The 12,831-nt window shown below is 40.8% G+C and overlaps 1 protein-coding gene across 2 annotated transcripts in view; it reads left to right on the top strand.

The window, feature by feature from the left end:
• The window catches only part of ift88 (intraflagellar transport 88 homolog), a 122,112-nt gene that overhangs the window by 89,948 nt on the left and 19,333 nt on the right, over positions 1-12,831 (top strand). For both annotated transcript variants that reach the window (XM_060826712.1, XM_060826713.1), the window contains 3 exons: positions 7,601-7,666; positions 8,666-8,772; positions 11,313-11,373. In XM_060826712.1, the coding sequence (XP_060682695.1) occupies positions 7,601-7,666; positions 8,666-8,772; positions 11,313-11,373 (234 nt within the window). The remainder of the gene's footprint in view (positions 1-7,600; positions 7,667-8,665; positions 8,773-11,312; positions 11,374-12,831) is intronic.

Raw genomic sequence — 12,831 nt, forward strand, 5'->3', positions numbered from 1 at the left:
CTTATCAGCCTGCCTGGTATATGAGTACAGATACCCAGCACTGTTCAAGGTTTGCAGAAAGATTTGTAGCTCTGGTACTGATTGCCATCGTTGTGGATATGTTCATTGAGCTGGAAAGTCAGTTTGCAGATATTTTGTCTCCTGTCTAGGTGACATTTTCAGTGCTTTAGAGTCTCACTGCATCTTCTGGAATTTATTTGGTTTAGTTCCTGCTGCTTCTGGTTCTGGTAGTTCGTTGTAGTAGCCGATATATTGGATCTGGGTCTGTGTGTTTGTTGATGGAGTCCGTGGATGAGTGTCATGCTTCTAGGAATTCTCTGGCTGTCCTCTGTTTGATCATTGTGTTGTCCCAGTCAAATTTGTCGTCCTTGTCATCTGTGTGTATGACTACTAGGGGCAGCTGTTCATGGATGCAGATTGCTAGTTGTCTGCCTCTTTGTCGTACATGGTGTTTCGTGCAGTCTTTGGCATGGCAAAGACACAGCACACAGTCATGTGGTCGAGTCTTAACTGCTCTTTTAAATCTTCTCTCAGTGGCAAGCTGTTCAGTTGTATTAAACCAGTACAATAAAGACTGATTAAAAATAAAACTAGGTACACCATCAACATCAACATAGACACTGGATACAACAAACGTATAGATAGCCCAATCAATCCTCCAACTACCTTCTCAAACAATGCCAAAGTCAGTGGACAGAACCGTCCCACATACTGGTCAAGTTAAAATCAATGACTCATCTTCAGTCTTGAAGACTCCTCTTCATCTGGACGTCCTTATCAATGCTCTGGATGCCCTATCCACCATCAGAATATAAGACCATAAGACATAGAAGCAAGATTAGACCAATTGGCCAATCAGATTTGCTCTGCCATTCAGTGAGACCATGGTTGATCTGATAATCCTCAACTCCACTTTCCTGCCATTTACCTATAAACCTGGATTCCCTTATTGATTAAAAGTCTATCTACCTCACCCTGGAATATACGTTAATGACTTGGCCTCAACATATCTCTGTGGTAAAGAATTCCATAGATTCACAATGCTGTGAGAGAAGAAATTCTTCTTTATCTGTATCTTGAATGTGCAACCCCTTATTCTGAGATTGTGCCCTGTGGTCCTAGATTCTCCCACAAGTGGTAGACAACTAGGAGACTGGCCTTGAGAATCCACAGTATTGACTCTGGTGATAAGCATCAGAACAAATGAGCGAGTAAAGCTCTTGTTAGTTATGATTTACCATCCTCCCTAAGCTCATAGAGTAAATGGTCTAGAATTCCTACAGATGACAGTGTGGAAGCATGCCATTCAGCCCATTGAGGCCACGCTGCTGCTCGAACAGCATCCCACCTGGTCCTACCCCCCAACTCTATAATCCTGCACTTCCAATGGCTAATCCACCCAGCCTGCATATCACTGGATACGCAATTTAGCGTGGCCAGTCCACTTAACCTGCGCATCCTTGGACTGTAGGAAGAAACGAGAGCACCCGGAAAAAACCTACACAGACACGGGGAGAACGTGCAAACTCCACAGAGACAGTCGCCCAAAGGTTGAATCAAACCCAGTTTCCTGGTGAGGCAGCAGTGCTAATCACTGAGCCACTGTATCGCTCATGAAGCTGGTGAAGAAACAGCCCCAGAATATACTCCAAGGACTGCTTGGTAATACCATTACTGCTTAAGTCTGGAGACATAGCTGCCAGATTGAACTAACAAATAGCAAGTCTGAAAGAATCAACGCAATTTTATCCTGACCAATCTATCTGTTATAGATGCAACTACCATCAAAGTATTGGTAGAGTGTGACCACCATGCAGACATATGCAGAAAATTAATTAGAATAGGAATGAGCCATTTGGTCCTTTGAGCCTGCACCACCATTCTATAAAATTATGGCTGAATTGATTGTGATCTCAACTTTCCTGCCTATCGCCCTTTTTCTTTGACTCTTTTCAATCGAGAATCTCTCTGATTCAGCCTTAAACATATTCAATGACTCCATTGCTGTCTGGAAAAGAAAATTGCAAAAACTGTCAATCTTAATATCTCCTCAATTCTATTTTAATTGTTAGTTTAAATCATTATGTTGGTGACACTACCATTGTGTGAAATGGGATAAATTCAGAAGAAATCCAGCAATTCAAAACTGGGCTTCCACATGGTGCTATGAATTATCAATAGCAACAGAATTGTATTTTGCCACAATCTGTAACTCATGACTGACATACTTTGCTATTACCATCAAGTCACCTTGGTTCAATGAAGAGTATTGAAGTCATACCAGAGAAAATAACTTCAAATGTTTTAGCAACTATCTTGAAGGCATGCCAGTAACAGCACCAAGTATATCTAAAAATGGATGCCAGCCTGGTGAAGCTGCAGACAGTGTGCATGAAAAAGACAAGACTATTACTATCTTTGGCCATTTTGGACATCTTTATATCCATCTATGACAGAGACCTCTCCTATTTCAGGTGCCAGTCTTCAGCCAGTTCAGTTTATTTTGATTCATTTTAAGTGGAGGAGGTGAAGGAGGTGATATAGTAATAATGTCACTGGACTAATGATTTAAGACTATAGACAAATGTTCTAGGGTGTGAGTCCTATCAAGTTAGAAGTTCGAATTCAATAAAAAACAGTAATTAAAAAATAGTCAAACTGGAACCACGTAGCCACTGTCAATTGTCATTAAATCTGTTTGGTTCACTAATGACTTTTAGGAGAGGAAATCTGCCATCCTTGCCTTATCAGGCCTGCATGTGACTCCAAGTCTGCACAATGAGTTTCATTGTTAACTGCCCTCTGGGCAAAATTAGGGATGGGCAGTAAATGCCAACCTAGCCAGTGGTACCTGCATTCTGTGAATGGATTTTTAAAAATTCCAGACAATATCAAGAAGTAGCTGAATAATGAAAGCCCAGCTGTTGATGGACTTCATCCTAGAGTCTTAAAATAACAAGGTAGTTGATGCATTGATTTTATTTTCCAAATCTCCTTTGATTTGGGGATGGGACCATTAGATTGGAAGATAACAAATGTAACTCCTTCATTCAAAAAGGGAGAGAGACATAAATCTGGAAACTACAGACCAATTAGCTAAAAATCTGTCAAAGGGAAAATGTTTGAAGCTGTTACAAAACAAGATGCAGCAGGGCATTGCAGCAAATTCAAAGTAATAAGGCTGAACCAATGTGCTATTGTGAAAGGGAAGTCATGTTTAACCAATTTATTCCAAAGATGTGCAGATTTATGTGGATTGGCCATGCTAAATTGCCCACAGTGTCCAGGGATATGCAAGCTAAGTGGATTAGCTGTGAGAAATGCAGGGTTACAGGTATAGGGTACAGGGGTTGATCTGGGTGGATGCTGTTCGGATGGTCAATGTGGACTAGATGGGCCAAATACAAATGCTTCCATACTGTAGGAATTCTATGATTCTGTTCATGTACTTTGAGAAAATGATATGTTGCGCATAGATAGAGAGCCAGTAGTTGCACTGTACTTAATGACAAGATGATGTAATTGCAGAGCAGAAATAGACCAATCAGCCCACAAATTTGCTTCAATGAGATCTTGGCTGATCCGATAACCCTCAATTCCATTTTCCTGCCTTCCACATGACCCTTGATTCCCTTACTTGAATATTCTTAACGATCCAGCCTCGACGGCTCTCGATGGTAAAGAATTCCACAGATTCACTCCCCTTTGAAAGAAAAATTTCCTGCGAATCTATCTTAAATCAGTGACACATTACTCTGTGATTATGCCCTCTGGCCGTAGACACTCTCACAAGGGGAAACAGCGTATCTGTATCTACAGACTTGAATGTTTGAATATTATTGCTTTTATTCTTGTAAATTCCAAAGAGTACAGGTCCACCTCTCCTCATAAGACAGTCCCCCCATACATGGGATCAACCTTGTGAATCTTCTCTGAACTGCCTCCAATACCAGTATATAAGAGCCCAAAACTGTTCACAGTATCCTAGCTATGGTCTGACTAATGCCTCGTACAGTTTTAGCAAAATCTCCTGACTTTTATACTCTATTCCCTTTGAAATAAAAGCCAACAGTCCATTCGTTTTCCATGATTCATGCCCGAGGACTCCCAATCCTCTGTGCTGTAGCTTTCTGCAGTCCTTCTTCATTTAAGTAATATTCAATTATTCCACTTGTGAAACTTCCAACAGTGATGTGGAACATCAGAAACATTGTTTTTTCATATATATATATATATGTATGTCTGCAGACCTCATTGAATTCAGTGATACATGCCATAGTTAATGTATGTCTGAGATGGGAAGGAATTGGGAGCACAGCTGTAAAGACTTGTTTTCTGTATTTTTGATTGTGTTCTGAAATGGGAAAATCCTGGTTTAAAAACCAAAGATTTTCGAAAGATTACTGCACCGGTTAAAGGCATGTTACATAACACTCATTGTAAGTGTTGTTTATGCATCTGTGGTTTCAAACAGTGGAGAACACCTAATTACAGACAAGCTAGAGCTAGGGGACACAGAGATTTGACTAGCACCATGAGTTGATTGGTTTGTGGATTATTAATGATCAATTATCAATGACAGAGTCCTCTTTCCCTACCTGCCAACAACTATGTGATTGTTTCCCAGGTAGCCTAACAGTTTGGGGGTGTGAATGTTCAGGCAGAAACAATTGCACCTGTAGAAAGGAAACAGCAGATGCAGAGCTCAAGCCCAAAGATAGCCAGTTTAGTTTTCCTCATTAGTTGCTGTTAGATGTGACTTATTAAGTCAGAGATTTTTGAATGTATAATTGCATAGTTTATATATAGTAGAATATATTGAACTGGTCATTTTGTGCCTCCTTGCAATCAAGTGAAAATATCTGGAGAAGAAAGATCAAGATAGAGCATTCTTATCAACAGATGGATCATCTCATCAGATCCTGAGAGCCAGGACTACTGAACTGCATCCCTAGTCTTTCCCTCTAGCCATAACACTTTTCAAATGTCTGCCTGATTCTGTATGTATATGTGGAGAAGGAAGGTTTTTATAAGTGGGTGAGAGTTTTAACTATTAGATTAATAAATCGATGGTTCATAATTCATAGAATCCCTACAGTGCGGAAGCAGGCCATTTGACCCATCAAGTCCACATCGACTCTCCAAAGAGCATTCCACTCAGACCTACCCCCCACCTTATGTCTGTGACCCTGCATTTCCCATGCTAATCCACCTGCAAATCCCAGGGCATTATGCACGATTTAGCATGGCCAACCACCTGACCTACACACATTTGGACCAGAGCACCCAGCGGGCACCCATGCAGACACTTGGATAATGTGCAAACTCCACACAGTCACCCAAGCGTGGAGTTGAACCCAGGCCCCTGGCACTGTGAGGCAGCAGTGGTAACCACTGAGCCACCATGCTGCTGTAGTTAGTGTGTTTATTTGTAGTAAATAATAGTTCTTGTTAATGTAGAAATCTGGTCTATGCTTTCTGTCAACTAGGATCCAAATGATAAATGAATTGGGGAATTATTCATATTGATTAAAATCTTTAAATTTTGTGATGATTCTGGGAATTGCAAGCCTTGATTTCCAGTGTGCTACCCTAGTGAGGTGTAAACAACATAAGACAATTCCTTTCTGATGTAAAATGTGTTCATTACTCAGACAGTGTGTCATCTTCACCAAGTTCATGCACATACTGCAACCAGGAATGTGGTGAAGCAGATGAAAGGGCTTCTGAAGGTGCAGCTCAGCTGTTGGACTGAAATGGGGCATCTTCCAGAGAGAGTGCGCCTTTTCATTCTGGTATGCTGTGCTTTGCATAACTGTTGCAGGTGATGTGGTTCCATGATAAATTCTGAAAAAGTGGAGTTTGAGAACATTCTAACGTGGAGAATCCCCTGCTATCAACATCTTGGAGGCTAGCATTAGCCAGAGATTTAATAGGAGTAGTCATGTGAACACAGTGGCTTCAAGAGCCGGTCAGAGGCTCGGAATACTGCAGCGAGTAACTTGTTTGACACCCCAAAGCCAGTGCACCATCAATGGGACACAGGTGAGTTCAGTGCAATACTCCCTACGTGCCTGAACGAGTGCAGCTCCAACAACATTCGAAAAGCTTGACACCGTCCAGGACAAAGCAGTCTGTTTGATCAACATTACATCTACAAATATCCACCAACATTCGGTAGCAGTGATATGTACAAGATACCCTGCAGCAATTCATCAAGGTTCCTTAGACAGCATTTTTCAAACTTCCATCTAGAAGGATATGGGCAGCAGATACATGGGAACATCATCACCACCACCACCTGGAAGTGCCCATCGAAGACATCCATCATCCTTACTTGGAAATAGACTGCTGTTCCTTCAGTGTCATTGAGTCACAATGCTGGAATTCTCTCCCTAATAGTATTGTGGCTCCAACTGCAGCACATGGATTGCAGCAGTTCAATAAGGTAGCTCACAACTAACTTCTCAAGGGCAAGTAGGGATGGCTCATGCTGTCCCAATAAACAAAAGAAGAATTAGGACATTGAGCTGGTGGTAGATTTCCTTATGCATGACAGCTCAAGGACAAAGGAATAGAAGCATATCTCTTTAATTTCCGAACATGGCTGACTTTTTTTAAAAAGCTGGATGCGTAAGGGACCCTAATCAGAAACCATGTGTATCCTATTAGGAGTGAAAAAATTAAATCAATTAATCCCCATTAGGCTGCTCTTACTGTCCCCCATTGTTAAAGCTAAGAGCCAGTTGTCCACTTCAGCTTTTGTACAGGAGACACACATGGACCATCTTTAGAGTTTTCCAATTGTACATCCTTATGTAGTGCTAGTTTGCTATGTACAAAGTTATAACAACAATAAATTACATATATGTAAAACATCTTTAGCATAGAAAAATACATCAAAGAGCTGAACACAAATTTTGAGATTGAGGTACCAAGGAGCTAGTCAAATTAGGTGATCAAAAGCTTTAAGTATGTATGAATTTAAAAGCATCTTAAAAGAGCAGATAGCAAGTTAGAATGGTTTAGAAAAGGATTCAAGAACTGGGAGCTTGGACCCATGCTTCCTAAGAGTTTTTCCCACTGTGACCCCAATTCCAGACCTGAAAACTGTTGTGACCTTTGGTGAGTGGTAAGAGAGATGGGAAGACCCATTACAGCAGAGATGGGAGTCAGCTGTTGCTTCCTCAGAGTCTGCAATGCCAGAATTTTAGTACACAATACCACTTGATCTCAGTCCCTTCTTTGATGTGTCCTGGCCCAGATAACAGAAAGCATGACTTCTGATGGAGGGGATTGGTAGCTAAAGGTAGGTAACAAGGTAGCTAAACAAGGAATAGTGGGATTTGGAGAACTGAACGAAGTTACAGAGATTAGAGGGAAGAGGTGAAAGGAAGTTGAAAATGAGGGTGAGAATTTTAAATTTTAATGTGGTGCTAGACAGTCTTTGACATTGTTGTGGGGTTGACAATATTTTGGTCAATTACAATTTTTAACTTGCCATAAACTTTTGTGCTAATTTTCAAAAAGTGTTAACTCTTACATTTATGAATTTGTCTATGATTAAAATAGTCATCAATAGTTTCCTTTATTATTACAGGTAACTATCAAAAGGCATTGGAAACATATAAAGACATTCATCAGAAATTTCCTGAAAATGCTGAATGTAAGAGTTTTTCTCAAAATAAACAATTGATGATAGTCAGAGGATCTGTTTGTCATTTTGACATATCTTTACTGTGTGTAAAAGCATATGAATGCTTGGAAGACTGGCATAATAGACATTTTATGTAGCTATACCGTAAAAGTGAGTGCATTTATTGTACTTTTGATTCCCCATATGTTAGCTTAGAAAATACCCATATAAATTATTTTAATCTAGAGCAAAACTGCATTGTGGCAATTTTTATGCATTAATCTGTTAAATGATTGGCACGACATCGATGAGACTCACTTGATAATCTTAGCATGTTTCTGGTCCTTTATCGTAATCAGACATCACTTCATTGTCAATAGTAAGCTGTCACCATTACACAAATGCTTATATATCTGTGGGGTGGGCTTTGGTGTGGAATTGCAGTCTCTCCGCTATAACTAATCTGGGTGTGATTTTGTTTTTGTGTGATTCCAAAGAGTGTTCATGCTTCTTCTAGTATTACTTGCCAAAGCTGTTATTTATACTTTTTGAAGCAAGTTGTCCCCTTTCAATGCAGGTGGTATAGGCCACTCAGTGCTGTGTTCTGCTGGGCAGAATCAAAATTGCCTTAGGGTCTCAAATACCTCTTAGGACACTAACTTAAGTATTTTAATGTGCCTTGTTCAGGCATAATTGCTGGCTGCCCATATGAAGAACCACTTCAAAATTGAAAAGGGTGGGTCTCTGGCATAAAGTTAATGCAGATTTCTCTTTATTCTTCATCTTGTTAGTGCATTGTTCTTGTAGAAACATGGTGGGGGGCAGTATCTACTGACGTTGTACTGAGATCTGTATGTTATCTGCACATAGAATATCAGTAATTTTACATATTTGCTATGGTTTAATGTGATTTTGCAGAGGAAAGCCAACTGTTTTGAGGAATTTTCTGGTATCTGATGTTTTTTGTCTGCTCTTTCCACCAATTAGGTATGCTGAATTGTTTGCCTTTTTAATTGATCTTTTGTTTAGGTTTGCGCTTTCTAGTTCGCCTTTGTACCGATATGGGACTAAAAGAAGTTCAGGAATATGCCACAAGACTAAAGAAAGTTGAAAAGATGAAAGAGTTAAGAGAACAGGTAAAGAAGCACTATGTGCACTAAAAGGCAGCTTCTCGATGAAGCACCCCAATGAAAGCTTCCTCTCATAAACTAGTATGATATATTTGCTTGTTGCACTGTACTTTCTCATGAGTTAAGTGACTTAAGTTGTCACTATTTTTGACCTGTACTTGTTTAGGAGCAAAGTTGATACTACCAGATGAACTTGTTGCGTTTGGGTGAATAATTTCAAGATCTCTGCCTGAATCTTGTTCCCTAGGGAAAATGTGATTCATAAATTCCTGTTATCTATCATATATGTTTAATAAACCAATAGGAGTAGGCCACAGAGTTCCTGCAGAGGTGCTGCACCCTGTTGGGGCATGACGGCTAAATCAATTGATCAATAACTGATGTAAGTGGATGTTTTCTAACCAATTGTTCAGTTGACCTTTTAAGCCAGAAACAGCTTTTAAGTCAAATCTCCTTTAGACTTCTTGGTGATTAGTTAAAGAATGGGTCTCAATGTAGTGTTGCTGAACTGATGAGAGGTGTTAAGGTGTGAATCTTAAGGTGTGAAAGTATGAGAAATTCCGTCCTAACGTTTCACTGTCTACATTGAGTAAATCAGATGGCTAGACCTCCTCAAACTAAAAACATTCAGTATTAACAAACATTTTCCTCCAAGTCTATTTTTATTGGCTGCACAGCCCATAGTGTTAGGGGCAGGGTACTGGCATGGATAGAGGATTGGCTCATTGGCAGAAGATAGAGGGTGTTAAAGGGGTCTTTTTCAAGATGGCATCTGGTGATTAGTGGAGTCCGCAAGGATCCGTGCTGGGATTACAACTATTCACATTTTACATTAAAGAAGGATTTGAGGGCATTGTTTTCCAATGACAAAAAGATAGTTAAAAGGGCAGGTTGTGTTGCAGAAGGACTTTGACATGGTTGGTGAGTGCACAAAACAGAGGCAGGTGGAATACAATGTGGGAAAGTGTGAGGTTATGCACTTTGGTAGGAAGAAAAGAGGCATAGACTATTTTCTGAATGGGAAAGGCTTCAGAAGCAGAAAGGGATACGAGAATCCTAGTTCAGGATTCTCTTAGGATTAGCATGCACGTTCAATTAGCAGTTAGGAAGGCAAATGCAATATTAGCAATAATTTCAAGAGGGCTACAATTCCAGAGCAGAGATGAACTGGTGAAGCTGAATAAGGCTCTGATCAAACCACATTTGGAATATTGTGAGCTGTTTTGCACCCTGCATCTGAGAAAAGATGTGCTGTCACTGGAGAGGATCCAGAGGAGGTTCACAGAATGATTCTGGGGATGAAAGGCTTGTCATATGAGGAGCAGTTCAGGACTCTGTCTGTACTGGATGGGGTCCAGAAGGATGATTCTGAAACATACAGAATACTGAGAGGCCTGGATTGAGTAGCCATGGAGACTATGTCTCCACTAGTAGGAGAGACTAGGACCCGAGAGCACAGCCTCAGAGTGAGGGGATAACCCTTTAGAACATAGGTGAGGAGGAATGTCTTCAGCCAAAGATTGGTTAATTTGTAGAAATAATTGCCACAGAAGGCTGTGGAAGCCAAGTATCATTAATACAAAGATAAGTTCTTGATTAGTACAGAGGAACTTCAACTATCCAAACTAAAGCGAGGAGTATTTTGTTTGGATAATCGAATGTTCAGGTAATTGAATGCTGGGTAACCCAGTTTAGCCAAGCATCGGGACCTTGTGATCTTGTCTGATAATCCAAAATTCGGATAACCAAATGCCGGATAATCAAGGTTCCTCTGTTAAGGGATTAAGGGTTAATGAGAGAAGGCAGGAGAATGCTATAGTGAAACATATCAGCTATGGTTGAATGGCAGAGTAGAAATAAAGGACTGAATGACCTAATTCTGCTCCTATGCCTTATGCAATTGTGTTGCTGGTCAAAGCACAGCAGGTTAGGCAGCATCTGCTGTGCTTTGACCAGCAACACATTTGCAGCTGTGATCTCCAGCATCTGCAGACCTCATTTTTTACTCCTATGCCTTATGGTCTTACTTCCACCGCAACTGCAAGGGGCTCACTCTCAGCCTTTGCAGTTGCAGTGCTTGAGACTTCACTGAGAACCTGTATAATGACTCCACATTTAAAGTTTATTTCATATGGCAGCCTGCATCCCTGTAAAAAAAATTACAAAACCATTGACTCTGAGTTGCATTCAGAAAGAATCCTCAATGTCTCACCCCACACCTTACTCTCAATCCCACTGCCTGTGTAAAGTAGTGAGCCAGGTGGTGAAGGATCAGTGAGGGGAATGGCTGGCCAGATTGCTAGCGGAGTAGTGAAGGGGGAAGCCAATGAACAGCAAAGGAACCAGTGACTGGAGCATCCGGTGGGACAATGAGGGAAGTGGCAGCAGTAGCAGATGCACTAATTCTAGATCTTTTGGTTCCACTATGGTGTACATACACAATTAGGTCAATGGCGCCAACTTACTATTATAGTGCTTCAGCAGTAGTTGCACTTTTTAATTTAATAATTAAATTATATTTTCTTGTACTTTTATTTTTAAAACAGCGTGTGAGGTCTGGCAGAGATAGCAGTGCACGTGGACGCAGAGAAGGCAGCGCTAGTAGCGGTAGGTATAGTAGAACCTTTTACTACAGTGAAAATACAAACTCAATTAAGTTAGATTGTAATTATTTTCATGAGATTTTAATCCATTGATCTTTGAATTTTAAATGTGTTCATTTTTTTTCATATTTCAACAGAAATGTGAGTGTGAAGTTATGGCATGTTCATGATCATATTTTGCATGATTATATTTTCCCTGAAGTTAGTGAAAACAAGAATTTCACCTTGAATCATCTATCACTGTAACATTTCACACTTCTTTGTATCAAATTTCAACTGCCGCTAAGTTGCCTTTGAGAGATGATGCAAGTTTCACTCCCATATAGAAGGGTGATGACAGAGATCTTGATTGTTGTTGCAATTTTATGAAAACTGTGCTGATAAAATTTATTCTGTCCTGGATTACCTCTTCAGTGGTAAACTTTAGGGCAAGCTGCCAAACTATGAGAAGTATTCAACAACAGCAGTTTAAGCTTTGCTTGTCAAGGAGACAGCTGGTTAAAGATTTTGGTATTGCTGAGCTATTGACCCTACTCAGTTTAAGACAACTCACTATTGCTCTCTCTCTGAATGTATAAAAACTAAGTTATTTGTTTAGACACAGCTGACTGCACCATTGCAGCAGCGGGAGTGGTCAGAGCACAGGCCAGAGGCTGCTGTGAAGGTAAATTTCCCTCTTAAAGACTTAATTCATGTATTAGTGGCTTCCATTGCAGAAGCAGGAGCAGTGAGAGCGCAGACTGGGGGCTGCTGAGAATGTAAGTTTCCCTCTTAAAGTCTTACCTTGTGAATAAGCAGAGCGAAGGCTCAACAAGAGTGCACGTGACATGGGGATTGCTGGGCATGTGAACTGAAATATTCGGGCTATAGCTAAACCCGAGACATTACATGTGCAGTCTCTCCCACTCCTCCTTTTTTAAGCCAAAAAAAAAGTGGGTGGAGGGCTTTTTCTTTGTTTTTCATTTATTCAATCTCTCTTGGCAATTTAGAGCAGACGGGTTGGGGGTTAGGGTAGCTGCATGCTCCTCTTGCAGGATGTGGGAGGTAAGAGTCACCAGTGGTGTCCCTGTTGACTTCACCTGCGAGAGGTCCACACAACTTCAGCTCCTCATAGATTACAGTAGGGAACTGGAGCTGCATGAACTTTGGATCATTCGGGAGGCTGAGGGGTGATAGAGAGGAATTATTGGGGGGTAGTCACACCTAAGTCACATGATGAAGGTAGCTGGGTGACCATCAGGAGAGGGAAAGGGAATAGGTAGACATTGCAGGGACCCTGTGTGGCCATTCCCCTCAAAAATAAGTATACAGTTTTGGAAACGTTTGAGGGGGGAGGGGGGGCGACCTACCAGGGAATAGCCACAGCGGTCAGCTTTCTGGCACTGAGCCTGGTTCTGTGGCTCAGAAGGGAAGGAGAGAGAAAAGGAGAGCGATAATGGTAGGAGAATCAATTGTGGTCGTG

Source organism: Hemiscyllium ocellatum, chromosome 6 (assembly GCF_020745735.1).
Source record: "Hemiscyllium ocellatum isolate sHemOce1 chromosome 6, sHemOce1.pat.X.cur, whole genome shotgun sequence".
NCBI lineage: Eukaryota > Metazoa > Chordata > Chondrichthyes > Orectolobiformes > Hemiscylliidae > Hemiscyllium > Hemiscyllium ocellatum.